Below are 17,500 nucleotides of genomic sequence, written 5' to 3'. Positions count from 1 at the left end.
TCCCAGTCCACCAGCTCTGCTCCTCGGGACCGTACCCCTCCCAGTCCACCGACCACTGGGGGTGACCACCGACCACTGGGGGTGACCGTCGACCACTGGGGGTGACCACCGACCACTGGGGGTGACCGTGGACCATCTGCGGGGGAGGCGGAACTGGGAGGGGAGGAGAGAGCGGACTGGATGAGTAAGGCTTGACCTTGGACACGTGGAACACCGGGTGGACACCCTGCAGGGACACGGGAAGCTTGAGACGCACAGCCACTGGGTTGACGATGCGGTCAATCTCATAAGGGCCGGTAAACTTGGATGACAGCTTTCTGGAGGTCACCTGCCGTGGACAACCAGACCCGCTGGCCAGTGTTGGGCTTGTTACTCAAAAAATGTAATATATTAGTTATTACTCATTACCCTTTTTTAAAGTAATATCGTTACTTTACTTATTACTCCCAGCCAAAAGTAACTAGTTACTTATGCAATATATTACTTTCCCAGTACACCCCCGTGTAAATCTCAGATGACGAGACACTAAAGCATTATGGAACGAGAAGCCGTGGGATGGCACGGATATCGCCACGGCTAGCAGGAGTGGTTAGTCACGACGCGCAGCGGAGCTGTTACACCCCGCTAGCCGTGGCGATATCCGTGACATCCCACGGCTTCGAGTTCCATAATGCTTTTATACAACGGTTGCCACATTTATCTGTCAATATTCTGGCCCCCGGGTGATTACTGTTTTTTTGCTTCCCTCTGGAATATGTAGAGAGTGGGTCGTATGCCCACCTCCCTTGTTCTCTGTAAAGCACATTGTGTTGCCTCTGGGTATGAAATGCGCTATACAAATAAAGCTTTGATTGATTGATTGATTGAATATTTCAAAAAGAAAGACAATACGAACTTTAAATAAATGTATTTTTAATGGAACTATTTGTTAATCATTTGCGGATACCTCCGCTGAAAACGACCGCCACGACCGGTGTGTGGCGTGCCTGGGGAAGAGCCACGCTGAAGAGGGAGTCTCTCCCAACCCGCCGTGCTCCCAGTGCGCACTGCTTCCCTCTGAATTCAGGCGTGCCCGCCTCGACTTCTGGCGCGCACGGAGCACCGTCCCCTGTCCTCTCCCCTCTTACGAGTCCGAGTCTGCCGACGACGACTCTGGGGATGGAAGTGACTCGGAGGACAGTGGGGAGTTGCCCGCCTCCCAGGGCCCCTCCCCACGCACAGGCTCATCCGTGTCTGGTTCCGAGCCCCCCGCCGGCGGTGAGGGCGGCCCCCCAAACGATGAGCCCCGGGATGCCGGTGGGGCCAAGCCGCTCGTATTCCGGAGGATGTTCCCCGGTATACTGGAGCGCGCGGCGGTCTCCATAGGCGTCCTCCTCCCGTCGGAGCCTGAGGCGAAATGCACCAATCTCTGGGGCCTTTCCTGCTTTGAGCTCTCGACGCGGAGAATCAAGCGGCCCCTCCCTGTCATGGCACATCTGGACAGGTTTGTCGAGAGTACCTGGGTGGCGCCTCTTGAGCAGGCTAAGGCCCTGGTTCGCACCTGGACTGACGCCACGCGTGTGTCCGGCTACGAGCGCGACATCTCCGGTGGCATCCCGGCACTCAAGCCCTCCTTTGCCGCCCACTTTGCTCCTGGCGCGGCTGCGTGGAGCAATACCAAGAAGCCCCTGCTTCCCGGGGCACGAGACCGACAAGCGGCTACCCTCTCCGACCGCATGTACGTCCTCGCTGCCCAGGCCACGGCCGCTGTTTCCTCCATCTCCATCCTGGTCACTACCCTGGCATTGGAGTTGAGCAGCGGCATCTCGCCATCGCCCGAACGGGTTCCCGACCTCCAAGCTGCGGCTGGAGCGGCCATGCAGCTCTGCCAGGCTGCCGCGATCTGCACTGGCCGCGTCATGGCTAACGCTGTGGTGCACCATCGCCTGCTGTGGCTGGGCGTCTCCTCTGTGAACGACACAGCTCGCACGGCTCTGCTGAACGCTCCCATCTACCGGTCCGGCCTGTTCGGCTCTGCCTCCGGGGAAACCCTTGAACACCTCGGCAAGGTCGAGGAGCAGTCCAAGCTGGTGGCCAGGCATCTCGGGGTCAGGAGGACCCAGTCTGCTGTCTCCCGTGCCCCCGTGAAAAAGAGGAAGAGGAAGGCGAGGTCCGCCCCTCCGAGGGCTGCCCCCGGTCCCCCTCCGGCGAACCAGCGATCTGCCCAGGCTTCCCACCCTCCTTCCACCGCTCGCCAAGGTCCTGCAGTGGAAGAGGAAGAAGCCCGGCACTACTGCGTGACAATTAACGTCTGATCAGGCTGCCCATGTTCCCTATGGCCCTCCCCTCACGTTAGAGGATGGTTGTGGTCCCTGTATTAGGGGTTTCCGCAATAAAGAGCATATTCCTGTGTACACGGGTGGTCACTTGTGTCCTTTCCATGCTCGACAGTCTGAGGCTATGGTTAATGTGTCTCGGGGTTCTGGTTCTGAGCTGGTTGCGCCTGCCCCTCCGCTCTCTGCCGAGAGAATTAAGTCTGTGGAGGGTAGCGCGATTCTGCACCGTTATCATGTCTCAAGTACGCTACGGGCCAGTTCATCCACTCAGTTAGCTAGCGCTAGCCTGGCTACTCTTCCTACCCCGGCGGGGATATCAAGGAAAGTTGTCGGGCAGCCTTCCCCCTCCACGGGTCAGCTTTCGGCAGCTAAACTTTCCGTTTACAAGCGAAATGCTCGCCAGAGAGTTAATCCTGTGTCTCGCTTGGTGTGTAATACTGGGAAGGCGTTCTCGGCTACTTCTACGGTGAGCGCCGGTATTCGTGTACCGCACCATCGTGAACGACTGGGAAATGAAGCCTCTGTGTCTCGTTCGACTAAGCTACTCTCGCACACAGCCCGAGAGACGGTTGATGTCGTTAGGACCGTTAAGCAAACTTCGTTTGAAGTTGAGCGCTCGCTCTGCTATACTTCAAATTTGAATGATCGTACGTCATTGGTTCCCCCCGTTGCGCTGCATCGGTATGGGTCGTCTGCCTCATTTGCATATGTGAGCAAGATTCACCGACTTTTCGCGGCAAGTTCAAAGGCGTCTGCCTCCACACAGACTGAGTCTATGTCGGCAATGGCCTCATTTGCATACAATGACTGGGCTCCGCTACTTCAGTCGTCTGCCTCATTTGCATATGAGGACGATGCTCCTTTTCCTTGCATTTGGACATGCAGTGATGGACTGATTGGGTGCCACTGGCCTCAGTGTTCAGTTTCATCAGGTAACCTGCCCTCAGGTTTTTCCTGGCAGGTGGATACGGCTGTTATCTCCACATCCCCTTTGGGTTATGTGTGAGATTGTTGTGGTCGTAATTGACTTGTGTGAAGGACATAGTAGGCTAGAGTTACCATGCGTAACTGCCGCCCTACCTAGTCTCCTTCTCAGCGCATCTCTTACCCCGCCCTTCAGTGCACTGATAGTGATAGTGATAGTTCAGTCTGCGTTACCTAGGCAACGGGGTAAACCACTAGGAGCGAAGCCCCCCTATGGGGCTACGCTCCACTCATAGAACTGGAGTTACAATAGGTAACTATCGTTATGAACGCCACACAGGCAGCAGGAGTGGAATATTGACTAGGTTGGTGAAGAAAAATTAACTCACACTGCATGATGAAACCCCGACATTGAGAGAAAGTTCCATCAAAGGGGCGGGGTCTCGCCAGACTGGGCTCACGGGGCTGCCCGACGGACGTGGCTTTAGCAAGCTGGGGCGGGGCGGCAGCAGCAGCGACGGGTGGGCTGGAGGGCGCTGCGAGCGCGGCGACATGGGTTGAGAGGCCCTGGATCATGGCAGTGAGGCTCTGCATCTGGCGAGCCAGGTCGTGGTGGAGGGTCTCCTGGGTCTGGAACCAGGTCGTGGTGGAGGGTCTCCTGGGTCTGGAGCCAGGTCGTGGTGGAGGGATTCCTGGGTCTGGAGGCGCTCGTTCGAGTCACGCATGGCCACTGATGCCTCCTGGAGCAGACGGGCGTGGTCGGCGAGGCCTCTCCCCTGGTGCTGGAGGGCTGTCATTGTGGCATTGGTGGGCGGGGTTCCTGGTTGAGGCGTTCCAGAGTCGGCTGCTTCCATTCTGGACAGATCTTCTGTTAGGCGGTGGGTTTGTCAGGAAGCAAAAGTACAGCAATGAAGGAGTTAATGCCTCGCTGGGCGTTTTATTGAAAGAGCGGCGCTCCGTGGCGTTGCGCCATGGGGAGGCTGTAAACCCTGAGATGGCGGTGAGGGGGGCAGGTGGGGTGCCTGCATTGGAGCAGGGCTGATGAGCAGGCAAGCCGGGCGCACACACCTGGTAGGGGAACACGGAGAAACAGGATAAGACTGGTGCAAAAAGAGACAGAGAAAAGTCACCGATCATACACAGGCTGCGATATGCGGTATACTTGCCAGGCGATTCTATGGGAAGATCTGGCGACGAGTGAATGTAAAACCGGCAGCCAGCAGAGGAGGGTGATCAGAGGTAGCAGGTGTGCAGTGCCCAGCCGAGCGCTCGTTCCTCATCAGCTCAACTAATTGCACCTGTGCGACGAAGCGCATGTTGCTCGCGAGCAGAGGTGCTGGGTGGCTGGTCAGGGAGGTGCGCGGCAGGCGGGACGGGGAGAGGAAGAGACCGTGAAGGCGCAACCGTAACACTGTTGAGCAGTTTGGAGACAATTAGTGTCATTATAAGCATGGAGGATAACCGCCTGTTGACCGCCATTCAGTTAGACGGACTTAGGCTGCGGGTTGGAGTCTGGGACAGCAGGGAGAAGCCTAGCGCTCTGTGACGTGGGTTCAGACCCCACGGAGATGTGGTTGTGATCGTCCCTCTTACCCACCTCGTTTGCAAGAGGGACTTGAGGCTGCTCTTCCTGGAAATGCCGGCGCAGACCTGGCTACCCCATCCCCACCCCCATTAATCTCACCCACTCAGACCTGGCTACCCCATCCCCACCCCCATTAATCTCACCCACTCAGACAGTCTCCAATCAGGAGAGAGACATTCCCAGGACGCTCGGGGAAGGGGGGTCAAGGGGAGAGGAGTAGAGAGACAGGAGAGAGAGAGACAGGGGAGAAAGAGAGACTGAGAGATGGAGTGAAGTAACTATGGCGACAAAAAGCGAGAGGGACATCATTAGATAAGAGGAGAAGAGCTAGTGTTACGTTTGTGTGTGTGTGTGTGTGTGTGTGTGTGTGTGTGTGTGTGTGTGTGTGTGTGTGTGTGTGCGCTGCCTGTCTTCCAGTAATGGCCCGTCTCTTTGTGTCTCTTTGTCACTCTGATTGACCTGCACAGTCAACCTGATTTACCAGCACAGCCTTCCCATCCCTCACACTCATCAATCTCTCCCTCATGCTGTGTGTGTACGTGTGTACGTGCGCGCGCATGTGTGTGCTTGTTAAACTAGATGTCCCCACAAGGATAGTGAAACAAGAAAAAAAAAAAAGTCCCTGTGGGGCCATTTTGATGGGCCCCATAAGGTTAGGGTTCATATTAGGGTCAAAGTGTAGGGTTTAGGGCTTGGATTACAATTATGGTTATGGTTAGGGGTCAAAGGTTATGTTTCGGATTAGGCTTTGGGTTAGGGGTTGTCTGGGGTTATAGAGTTAGGTTTAGGGTTAAGGTTAGGTTTAGGGTAGGGTTAGGGTTAAGGTTAGAGTAAGCAGTCAAAGGTTATGTTTAGGGTTAGGTTTGCATTATATGGCTACGGTTACGTTTAGGGGGCCCACAAGGATATAAATGCTAAATTGTGTGTGTGTGTGTGTGTGTGTGTGTGTGTGTGTGTGTGCGCGTGTCTGCGTGTCTATTTATTTATGTATGTGTGTTTCTCTGTTTGTTTATTTGTGTATGTCTTTGTGTATGTGGGCATGTGTGGGCATGTGTGGGCATGCGTGTGCATGTTTAGCAGTGGAATCACAGATTGTATCAGTGGGGGTAGTTTGACCATCTGGGGTTTGAACCCTGGGTCATCCTGCACGTCAAACCACCTGTCACCAAGAGACCATGAGGACACTGTCTCTGCATGAGCCACAGAGTGTTTTTCAGAGCTGTGAGCATATCCATTGTGTGTGTGTGTGTGTGTGTGTTGGTAGCGTGGGATGAGTGAGTGTGAAGTCAGATGTGTCTGAGGGTTTCTCTCTGAATCAGCTCCATCTGTGACTGTAGGAACCCTCTGCTGCTCTCATACACTTAACTCTCTCATACACGCCCTTAACTACGCTAACGCCTAATTTATACTATATAAGACAAGCTATAGGAGCTAGCGCCTAATTTATACTGTATAAGACAAGCTAAAGGAGCTAGCGCCTAATTTATACTGTATAAGACAAGCTATAGGAGCTAGCGCCTAATTTATACTGTATAAGACAAGCTAAAGGAGCTAGCGCCTAATTTATACTGTATAAGACAAGCTATAGGAGCTAGCGCCTAATTTATACTGTATAAGACAAGCTAAAGGAGCTAGCGCCTAATTTATACTGTATAAGACAAGCTATAGGAGCTAACGCTAGCGCCTAGTTTATACTGTATAAGACAAGCTATAGGAGCTAGCGCCTAATTTATACTGTATAAGACAAGCTAAAGGAGCTAGCGCCTAATTTATACTGTATAAGACAAGCTAAAGGAGCTAGCGCCTAATTTATACTGTATAAGACAAGCTAAAGGAGCTAGCGCCTAATTTATACTGTATAAGACAAGCTATAGGAGCTAACGCTAGCGCCTAATTTATACTGTATAAGACAAGCTAAAGGAGCTAGCGCCTAATTTATACTGTATAAGACAAGCTATAGGAGCTAACGCTAGCGCCTAATTTATACTGTATAAGACAAGCTAAAGGAGCTAGCGCCTAATTTATACTGTATAAGACAAGCTATAGGAGCTAACGCTAGCGCCTAGTTTATACTGTATAAGACAAGCTATAGGAGCTAGCGCCTAGTTTATACTGTATAAGACAAGCTATAGGAGCTAGCGCCTAGTTTATACTGTATAAGACAAGCTATAGGAGCTAACGCTAGCGCCTAGTGTATACTGTATAAGACAAGCTATAGGAGCTAACGCTAGCGCCTAGTGTATACTGTATAAGACAAGCTATAGGAGCTAACGCTAGCGCCTAGCTGCTTTAGATATCACAGGGCAACCAATACTCCTGACATTTTTACATCCAGATTAGTGAACAGGCTTTTTTCTTCTTGTTGTCTTGTATTTTCTTCTCCATCTACATTCACCAACGATGACCGTTATCCATCAGCCAGAAACCCTCTCTGAGGAGACAGCAGAGTGTCTGTGACTCCACCCTGCTTCTTTAAATCCTCTGCCGGTGCAGTAAACCCAACAGGACAATCACAGACTTCTCTCTCTGTGGTTAATTGTCCAGCTCTCAGATGACGATTGGCCGGCCTGGGATGTGAGGTCATTGAGGGGGGGAGAGGCTGTTGCTGACCTCTCGAGGGGGAGGAAATTGATCCCCGCTCTCGTGACCATAGTTAGGGGAACGGGGGAGTAGTGGGGTGTAGGGGCAGCTCGAACGGGGGATTAGATTACAGCATCATCTCGTCTAGAGCAACATGGATCCTGGTTATGTATTTGTCTCACAATCTGTTCTGTGCTTTCGTATAAAGTAGCTACGTACTTCTGCAGATCTGGGTCAGTTATTATATTTGACAGTAATATTACTTTTGCATTTGAAAATAACCAGCCACAAAGCAACTTCTACTACTACTACTTTTCTTTGATTATTTGAATAAATAATTATTCTCTCATGTTGCTATTACCCTTTCTATGGTGAGAATAAATTTATTGACGGCACTTACAGTACGTATTCGGCGATTGAAACGCCAGATTTAGTCATTTCTTAAGAGTGAGTTTCAGCATCCAGTCGTTATGGAAACGGAGGATGGAGACAAGAGGCTCTATAGCATCACCATCTAGTTTCCATAGCTACAAGGATCAATCACATCATGGTCTCAGGAACTGGTGTAGATGTACTATATCTAGCTGCTTCATGTTCACTGTCTCCATGGTGAGAGAGTTGAGTTACGCCGGCTGCACCAACTGACATTTCAGCCGATTTCTCTGTCACGGACATATTTCCAATGTCGGAGTAAAATCATGAGAGTTTTGCTAGAGTCGAAGTGTGCTCCCATTATCTCCATCGTTTGGTGAGGTGTCAGTCCGAGTCAGTCTTTTTCTCATCTTGACGTTCTGATAAAATCAAACATTTTTAATATTAACGTAAGCTTTTAGTCTCGTCTCATGCAAAAAGTGAAGTTCAATGATGTGAACATTGTCAGCAGCCAGGTGTGCTGATCTCTCCAGAACCAAACAGCAAAACCAGGAGGAGAGATTTGAACCACAATAGAGCGGAGAAGGGAAAACAGTGAGAGAAAATCCTGCATCTCTCCACATGTAGGCTACAGTAGTCTGTCCTGCACACAATGACCCTGCGAGATCCCAGTCTTTGTGAGATCTTATAGCCTAGTCTGTGACTAAAAACTCAACACATTGTCTTTAGATGTGAGAGGGTGTCAGACTTTAGTCCTTTAAAAGTCTTTTTGGAGTCTTCTAGTGCATGGTAGGATTTAGTAAACAGCTAATGCAGAACTAGCTACCTGGGGCATCTCACAGGTCAGGGCTTTAAGAGTTTAGCATCTAGCCTCCTCCCAGCCAGACCTCTGGTGCTCTCCACTGCTGCACTGCTCATCACCTACTTCCTGTCTGTCCTGTCTTCTTCTTCTTCTTCTTCAGTGGTGTACCTGTGCTGCCCCTGGGACACCTTCCGGGGGCTGATGCTGCAGTTCTGGAGGGAAGGTCTTCCGGCAGAGGACTATGTGTTCTTCTTCATGGATCTGTTCGGCCACAGCCTGCAGGAGCGCCCAGCCAGACCCTGGTACCGTGGAGACGAGGACGACCACGCAGCGAGGGAGGCCTTCAGGGTGAGGAGAGGAGGAGAGGAGGGGAAGAGAGGAGAGGAGGAGAAGAGAGGAGGAGAGGAGGGGAAGAGAGGAGGAGAGGAGGAGGAGGGGAGGAGAGGAGGGGAGAGGAGGGGAGGAGAGGGGGGAGAGGGATGAGAGGAGAGGGAGGGGAGACAGGGAGGCATTCAGCAGGTTTTCCTGGTCATGGACTTTCTGGAATATCATGGAATTTTAAAAAGTGTGTTTCAGACAGGGAAAGTCAGGGTACTTGATCTGTGTTTGGGGCCGGGTCATGGAATATCAGGGAACTGTATTTGTAGCATGTGTACATAGCATGTGTATATTTTTGTTGCCATTTATCAAAATGTATATTTTCATATTTTCATATTGCAGTACTATTTCATGCATTTACCGTATTGTGTGAGTGTTTGTTATGGTTACTTGATTTTTGAGCGCCCAGAGTTCGAATTCCACTCAGGGCGTTCCTACGTTACAATATGCTGTTTATTACAATATGCTGTTTATTACAATATGCTGTCTATTACAATATTCTGTGTCCTAAGGCAGACATGCCAGAAAGATGTACATTTCAAGAGCTACAACAGGATGGCTTCAGAGACTGGCTGTTAAGAGTAGAAGACAGAAAAGACAAATGTAAAGTTTGGAAAACTACTATTGATCTATGAAATAGCCTATGAGAATCTACTATTGATCTATGAAATAGCCTATGAGAATCTACTATTGATCTATGAAATAGCCTATGAGAATCTACTATTGATCTATGAAATAGCCTATGAGAAACTACTATTGATCTGTGAAATAGCCTATGAGAATCTACTATTGATCTGTGAAATAGCCTATGAGAATCTACTATTGATCTGTGAAATAGCCTATGAGAATCTACTATTGATCTGTGAAATAGCCTATGAGAATCTACTATTGATCTGTGAAATAGCCTATGAGAATCTACTATTGATCTGTGAAATAGCCTATGAGAATCTACTATTGATCTGTGAAATAGCCTATGAGAATCTACTATTGATCTGTGAAATAGCCTATGCAGACACAAAGACGGTAAGAAGCATGAGGCCGACAGCATCATCGTCCACCCTAGTCTGGTCTGGTCAGCAGAAAGGTCTTCCCTTCATTATAGGTCATGGAAATTCAGCTTTTTAGTCAGAGAAGGTCAGGGAAAAGTCAGGGAATTTGACATTCGACTTAGAGTGGAAACCATGCTTCAGGGTGAGAGGGGAGGAGAGGAGGAGGGAGGAGAGGAGGAGAGAGAGAGAGGAGGAGGGAGGAGAGGAGGGAAAGGACAGGAGGAGGGGAGGAGAGGAGGAGGGAGAGGAGGGGAGGAGAGAGGGAGGGAGAGGGAGAGAGGGGGAGGATGGGGGAGGAGAGGAGGAGGGAGAGAGGGGGAGGAGAGGAGCAAGGAGAGAGGGGGAGGATGGGGGAGGAGAGGAGGAGGGAGAGAGGGGGATGAGAGGAGGAGGGAGAGAGGGGGAGGAGAGGAGGAGGGAGAGAGGGGGAGGAGAGGAGGGAGGCCTTCAGGGTCGGGAGGGGGGAGAGAGGGTATGAGGACGGGGGAGGACGTGATTAGAGTGCTGTGTGGATGACGTGGAGGGCATGTTTAACAAGGGATGAGAGAAGTGGAGAGAAGGGAGGAGAGGTTGTGATGGATGGAGAGAGGGACGTGAGGGATAAGACTGTGGGAGGGAGTGAGTGAGTGAGTGAGTGAGTGAGTGAGGGAGGGAGGGAGGGAGGGAGGGAGGGAGGGAGGGAGGGAGGGAGGGAGCGCTTGTTGAACTCCTCTTCCTCACCCCCACGTTAAACAGCCCTGCTGAGCCAGTGAGGGGAGCGGTGCACAGCTGGATCCCAGGCAGATTGGACTGGGCTTTACTCTGTCTCTGGCCTGATTAGCTTGTGATTGCGCTAACTGCCCTGGTTCCTCCGGGCCCCTGCCCCCGGGCCAGACCCCCTCCTCCAGCCTCAGCCCTCAGGGCCAGGCAGGCACACACCCTGCCCCCGGGCCAGACCCCCTCCTCCAGCCTCAGCCCTCAGGGCCAGGCAGGCACACACCCTGGCCCAGCCTGGTAAACACCTCCTCCAGCCTCAGCCCTCAGGACCAGGCAGGCACACACCCTGGCCAGCCTGGTAAACACCTCCTCCAGCCTCAGCCCTCAGGACCAGGCAGGCACACACCCTGGCTCAGCCTGGTAAACACCTCCTCCATCACACAGAGACAGACAGGAACTTTAATGATCCACGTAGGAGGAGATGGGGCTTTTCAGCAGTGGGAAATTACAGCAAAAGGTTAGAAATGCAGAAGACAGTATATACATAGTAGCAATAAGCATAAATAGAACAAGGAATACATACATACATACATACATACATACATACATACATACATACATACATACAGCATGTGTAGAGTATAGAATATGTACATACTGTACACACAACCAGACTGTAGATATGTCTGGTAATACTCATACAGTATATACATACATACATACATACATACATACATACAGACTGCATAGACGTTTCTAGTAATATGTTGTTAGTAATATGTTAGTAATATATAATATATTATACAGTGTGACGGCCGCTGGTGAGAAGGAAAGCCTGAAGCGCTCTGTGTTGCTGGTCATAGAGGGGGTGGGAGGGGGTGTGTCCTCTGAGCCTGAAGCGCTCTGTGTTGCTGGTCATAGAGGGGACGTGTCCTCTGAGCCTGAAGCGCTCTGTGTTGCTGGTCATAGAGGGGGTGGGAGGGGGTGTGTCCTCTGAGCCATCCCTAAACAATAGTCATTGTAATCAGAGGGTAATGAAACCTACTGTGATGCTCTGTCCAATATGGCTGCTAACCATCCACCTACTCCCCTCCCCTCCTGAGGAGTTATAAATCCTGCTCTCCGGTGGACTCTGTAAACAGACACAGCGTCTCGGGGGATCAAAGGTTGACATCACACCAGCCTGGTGTCCGAACCACCCCCGCTGCACGCTGCGCTGTGTCCTATCAGCACATTCCTGAGCTGCACGCATGTCTTCACTCAACACTGCTCCCAGAGTCCCAGAGCAGATCACATGACCCAGGACACAGTCTGGAACAGCCTCAAAACATACTGGACTATACTAGACTATACTACACCCACACTCCTCAGGCTCCAAACATACTGGACTATACTAGGCTATACTACACCCACACTACTCAGGCTCAAAACATACTGTACTATACTAGACTATACTACACACACACTCCTCAGGCTCAAAACATACTGTACTATACTAGGCTATACTACACCCACACTACTCAGGCTCAAAACATACTGTACTATACTAGACTATACTACACCCACACTACTCAGGCACAAAACATACTGTACTATACTAGGCTATACTACACACACACTCCTCAGACAAAACATACTGTACTATACTAGGCTATACTACACCCACACTCCTCAGACAAAACGTACTGTACTATACTAGGCTACACTACACCCACACTCCTCAGGCTCAAAACGTACTGTACTATACTAGGCTATACTACACCCACACTACTCAGACAAAACATACTGTACTATACTAGGCTATACTAAACCCACACTACTCAGGCACAAAACGTACTGTACTATACTAGGCTATACTACACCCACACTACTCAGGCTCAAAACATACTGTACTATACTAGGCTATACTACACACACACTCCTCAGACAAAACATACTGTACTATACTAGGCTATACTACACCCACACTCCTCAGACAAAACGTACTGTACTATACTAGGCTATACTACACCCACACTCATCAGGCTCAAAACGTACTGTACTATACTAGGCTATACTACACCCACACTACTCAGACAAAACATACTGTACTATACTAGGCTATACTAAACCCACACTACTCAGGCACAAAACGTACTGTACTATACTAGGCTATACTACACCCACACTACTCAGGCTCAAAACATACTGTACTATACTAGGCTATACTACACCCACACTACTCAGGCACAAAACGTACTGTACTATACTAGGCTATACTAAACCCACACTACTCAGGCACAAAACGTACTGTACTATACTAGGCTATACTACACCCACACTCCTCAGGCTCAAAACATACTGTACTATACTAGGCTATACTACACCCACACTCCTCAGGCTCAAAACATACTGTACTATACTAGGCTATACTACACCCACACTCCTCAGACAAAATGTACTGTACTCTACCATACTACACACAGAGACACAGACACACAGAGACAGACACACAGAGACAGAGAGACACATACAGACATACACACAGAGACATACAGAGATAGAGAGACACACATACAAACAGGCACACACAGACAGACAGACAGACATACAGAGATAGAGAGACACACATACATACAGGCACACACAGACAGACAGACAGACAGACAGACAGACAGACAGACAGACAGACAGACAGACAGACAGACAGACCGATATACAGACACATAGAGGCGATGATGGTCTGACCCCATACTGATGTAGATGTTTCTGTGGTCTGTGTGTTTGTGTGTGTGTGTTTGTGTGTATGTGTGTGTGTGTGTGTGTGTGTGTGTGTGTGCGCCTGCCTGCCTGCCTGCCTGCCTGATTGGTCAGGTATCATTTTATCTACTAAAATTGCAAACATTATTGTTTTTTTGTGGTTATTATCAAAACTGTCAAACTTTAAATTGGGCATTAGCTTTTAGAGACTAGGTGTGTGTGTGTGTGTGTGTGTGTGTGTGTGTGTGTGTGTGTGTGTGTGTGTGTGTGCCTGCCTGCCTGGTTGGTCAGGTATCATTTTATCTACTAAAATTGCAAACATGATTGTTTTTTTGTGGTTATTATCAAAACTGTCAAACTTTAAATTAGGCATTAGCTTTTAGAGACTAGGTGTGTGTGTGTGTGTGTGTGTGTGTGTGTGTGTGTGTGTGTGTGTGTGTGTGCGTGCATGCATGAATGTATGTGTGTGCGCGAGTGTGTTTGCATGTGTTTGCATGTGTGTGTGTGCGTGCGTGGGCGTGTGTTTGTCCCTTGTTCTCTGTAAAGCGCATTGTGTTGCCTCTGGGTATGAAATGCGCTATACAAATAAAGCTTTGATTGATTGATTTGTGTGCGTGCGTTCGTGTACTATGCACGTGTGTGTGCATGTATGTGTGCGTGTGCACGCACGTGTGCATGTGTGTGCGTGTGCATGTGTGTGTGTGTATGTGTGTGTGTGTGTGTGTGTGTGTGTGTGGTGTGTGTGCATGTGTGTGTATGCATGTTTGTGTGTATGTGCATGTATGTGTGTGTGTGTGTGTGTGTGTGTGTGTGTGTGCATGTGTGTGTGTGTGTGTGGAGGATGTGTCCCAGGTCTAACTGGAGCCTGGCTCCCGTCCTCAGAGCTCAGACCACGTGCGGAGCGGCTGATTAGCCAGGCGCAGACAGGAAGACAGGACAGAAGAGGATGAAAGAGGATGAGGAAGGGAGGCTGCTCTGTTTTTCACTGCTCGGACAGAGGAGACAGCTCAGCTTTGCAGGGGATTGGGGATCGTAAATCTCTGATGTAGAAGCGGGGCTGTGCACGCACGCAATCAGGCTCACACAGCAGGGGAGGGAGGGGGGAGTCAAGAGAGCTAGCTAGGGTCTATAACAGAACAGAGAGCTAGCTAGGGTCTATAACAGAACAGAGAGCTAGCTAGGATCTATAATAGAACAGAGAGCTAGCTAGGATCTATAACAGAACAGAGAGCTAGCTAGGATATATACCAGAACAGAGAGCTAGCTAGGATATATAACAGAACAGAGAGCTAGCTAGGATATATAACAGAACAGAGAGCTAGCTAGGATATATAACAGAACAGAGAGCTAGCTAGGGTCTATAACAGAACGGAGAGCTAGCTAGGATATATAACAGAACAGAGAGCTAGCTAGGATATATAACAGAACAGAGAGCTAGCTAGGATCTATAACAGAACAGAGAGCTAGCTAGGATATATAACAGAACAGAGAGCTAGATAGGATATATAACAGAACAGAGAGCTAGCTAGGATCTATAACAGAACAGAGAGCTAGCTAGGATCTATAACAGAACAGAGAGCTAGCTAGGATATATAACAGAACAGAGAGCTAGCTAGGATATATAACAGAACAGAGAGCTAGCTAGGATATATAACAGAACAGAGAGCTAGCTAGGATATATAACAGAACAGAGAGCTAGCTAGGGTCTATAACAGAACAGAGAGCTAGCTAGGGTCTATAACAGAACAGAGAGCTAGCTAGGATCTATAACAGAACAGAGAGCTAGCTAGGGTCTATAACAGAACAGAGAGCTAGCTAGGATCTATAACAGAACAGAGAGCTAGCTAGGATATATAACAGAACAGAGAGCTAGCTAGGATATATAACAGAACAGAGAGCTAGATAGGATATATAACAGAACAGAGAGCTAGATAGGATATATAACAGAACAGAGAGCTAGCTAGGGTCTATAACAGAACAGAGAGCTAGATAGGATCTATAACAGAACAGAGAGCTAGGATATATAACAGAACAGAGAGCTAGCTAGGATATATAACAGAACAGAGAGCTAGCTAGGATATATAACAGAACAGAGAGCTAGCTAGGATCTATAACAGAACAGAGAGCTAGCTAGGATCTATAACAGAACAGAGAGCTAGATAGGATAGAACAGAGAGCTAGCTAGGATATATAACAGAACAGAGAGCTAGCTAGGATATATAGCAGAACAGAGAGCTAGCTAGGATCTATAACAGAACAGAGAGCTAGCTAGGATCTATAACAGAACAGAGAGCTAGCTAGGATATATAACAGAACAGAGAGCTAGCTAGGATATATAACAGAACAGAGAGCTAGCTAGGATATATAACAGAACAGAGAGCTAGCTAGGGTCTATAACAGAACAGAGAGCTAGATAGGATATATAACAGAACAGAGCTAGTTAGGATATATAACAGAACAGAGAGCTAGCTAGGATCTATAGAACAGAGAGCTAGCTAGGATATATAACAGAACAGAGAGCTAGCTAGGGTCTATAACAGAACAGAGAGCTAGCTAGGATCTATAACAGAACAGAGAGCTAGCTAGGATATATAACAGAACAGAGAGCTAGCTAGGGTCTATAATAGAACAGAGAGCTAGCTAGGGTCTATAACAGAACAGAGAGCTAGCTAGGGTCTATAACAGAACGGAGAGCTAGCTAGGATATATAACAGAACAGAGAGCTAGCTAGGATATATAACAGAACAGAGAGCTAGCTAGGATCTATAATAGAACAGAGAGCTAGCTAGGATCTATAACAGAACAGAGAGCTAGCTAGGATCTATAACAGAACAGAGAGCTAGCTAGGATCTATAACAGAACGGAGAGCTAGATAGGATATATAACAGAACAGAGAGCTAGCTAGGGTCTATAACAGAACAGAGAGCTAGCTAGGATATATAACAGAACAGAGAGCTAGCTAGGGTCTATAACAGAACAGAGAGCTAGCTAGGATCTATAACAGAACAGAGAGCTAGCTAGGATCTATAACAGAACAGAGAGCTAGCTAGGGTCTATAACAGAACAGAGAGCTAGCTAGGATCTATAACAGAACAGAGAGCTAGTTAGGATATATAACAGAACAGAGAGCTAGCTAGGATATATAACAGAACAGAGAGCTAGCTAGGATCTATAATAGAACAGAGAGCTAGCTAGGATATATAACAGAACAGAGAGCTTGCTAGGATATATAACAGAACAGAGAGCTAGCTAGGATCTATAACAGAACGGAGAGCTAGCTAGGATATATAACAGAACAGAGAGCTAGCTAGGATATATAACAGAACAGAGAGCTAGCTAGGATCTATAATAGAACAGAGAGCTAGCTAGGATATATAACAGAACAGAGAGCTAGCTAGGATATATAACAGAACAGAGAGCTAGCTAGGATCTATAATAGAACAGAGAGCTAGCTAGGATATATAACAGAACAGAGAGCTAGCTAGGATATATAACAGAACAGAGAGCTAGCTAGGATCTATAACAGAACGGAGAGCTAGCTAGGATATATAACAGAACAGAGAGCTAGCTAGGATCTATAACAGAACGGAGAGCTAGCTAGGATATATAACAGAACAGAGAGCTAGGATATATAACAGAACAGAGAGCTAGCTAGGATCTATAATAGAACAGAGAGCTAGCTAGGATCTATAACAGAACAGAGAGCTAGCTAGGATCTATAACAGAACGGAGAGCTAGCTAGGATCTATAATAGAACAGAGAGCTAGCTAGGATCTATAACAGAACAGAGAGCTAGCTAGGATCTATAACAGAACGGAGAGCTAGCTAGGATCTATAACAGAACAGAGAGCTAGCTAGGATATATAACAGAACAGAGAGCTAGCTAGGGTCTATAACAGAACAGAGAGCTAGCTAGGATCTATAACAGAACAGAGAGCTAGCTAGGATCTATAACAGAACAGAGAGCTAGCTAGGATATATAACAGAACAGAGAGCTAGCTAGGGTCTATAACAGAACAGAGAGCTAGCTAGGATATATAACAGAACAGAGAGCTAGATA

At 48.5% G+C, this 17,500-nt stretch overlaps 2 protein-coding genes across 4 annotated transcripts in view; both read left to right on the top strand.

Annotated features, from left to right (window-relative positions):
* LOC311326379 (major histocompatibility complex class I-related gene protein-like) overlaps positions 1–17,500 on the top strand; it is a 356,702-nt gene that overhangs the window by 73,071 nt on the left and 266,131 nt on the right. The window lies entirely within an intron of this gene.
* Positions 1–17,500, top strand: part of npr1a (natriuretic peptide receptor 1a) — a gene marked incomplete at both ends in the record, with an annotated part of 152,334 nt that overhangs the window by 23,910 nt on the left and 110,924 nt on the right. Inside the window, one exon of the mRNA XM_084459326.1 lies at positions 8,739–8,926. Coding sequence (XP_084315452.1) covers positions 8,739–8,926 — 188 coding nt within the window. The remainder of the gene's footprint in view (positions 1–8,738; positions 8,927–17,500) is intronic.

The sequence above is a fragment of the Borostomias antarcticus genome, assembly GCF_949987555.1.
Source record: "Borostomias antarcticus genome assembly, chromosome: 27".
Lineage (NCBI taxonomy): Eukaryota > Metazoa > Chordata > Actinopteri > Stomiiformes > Stomiidae > Borostomias > Borostomias antarcticus.
This window is presented reverse-complemented; position numbering and strand designations above follow the sequence as displayed.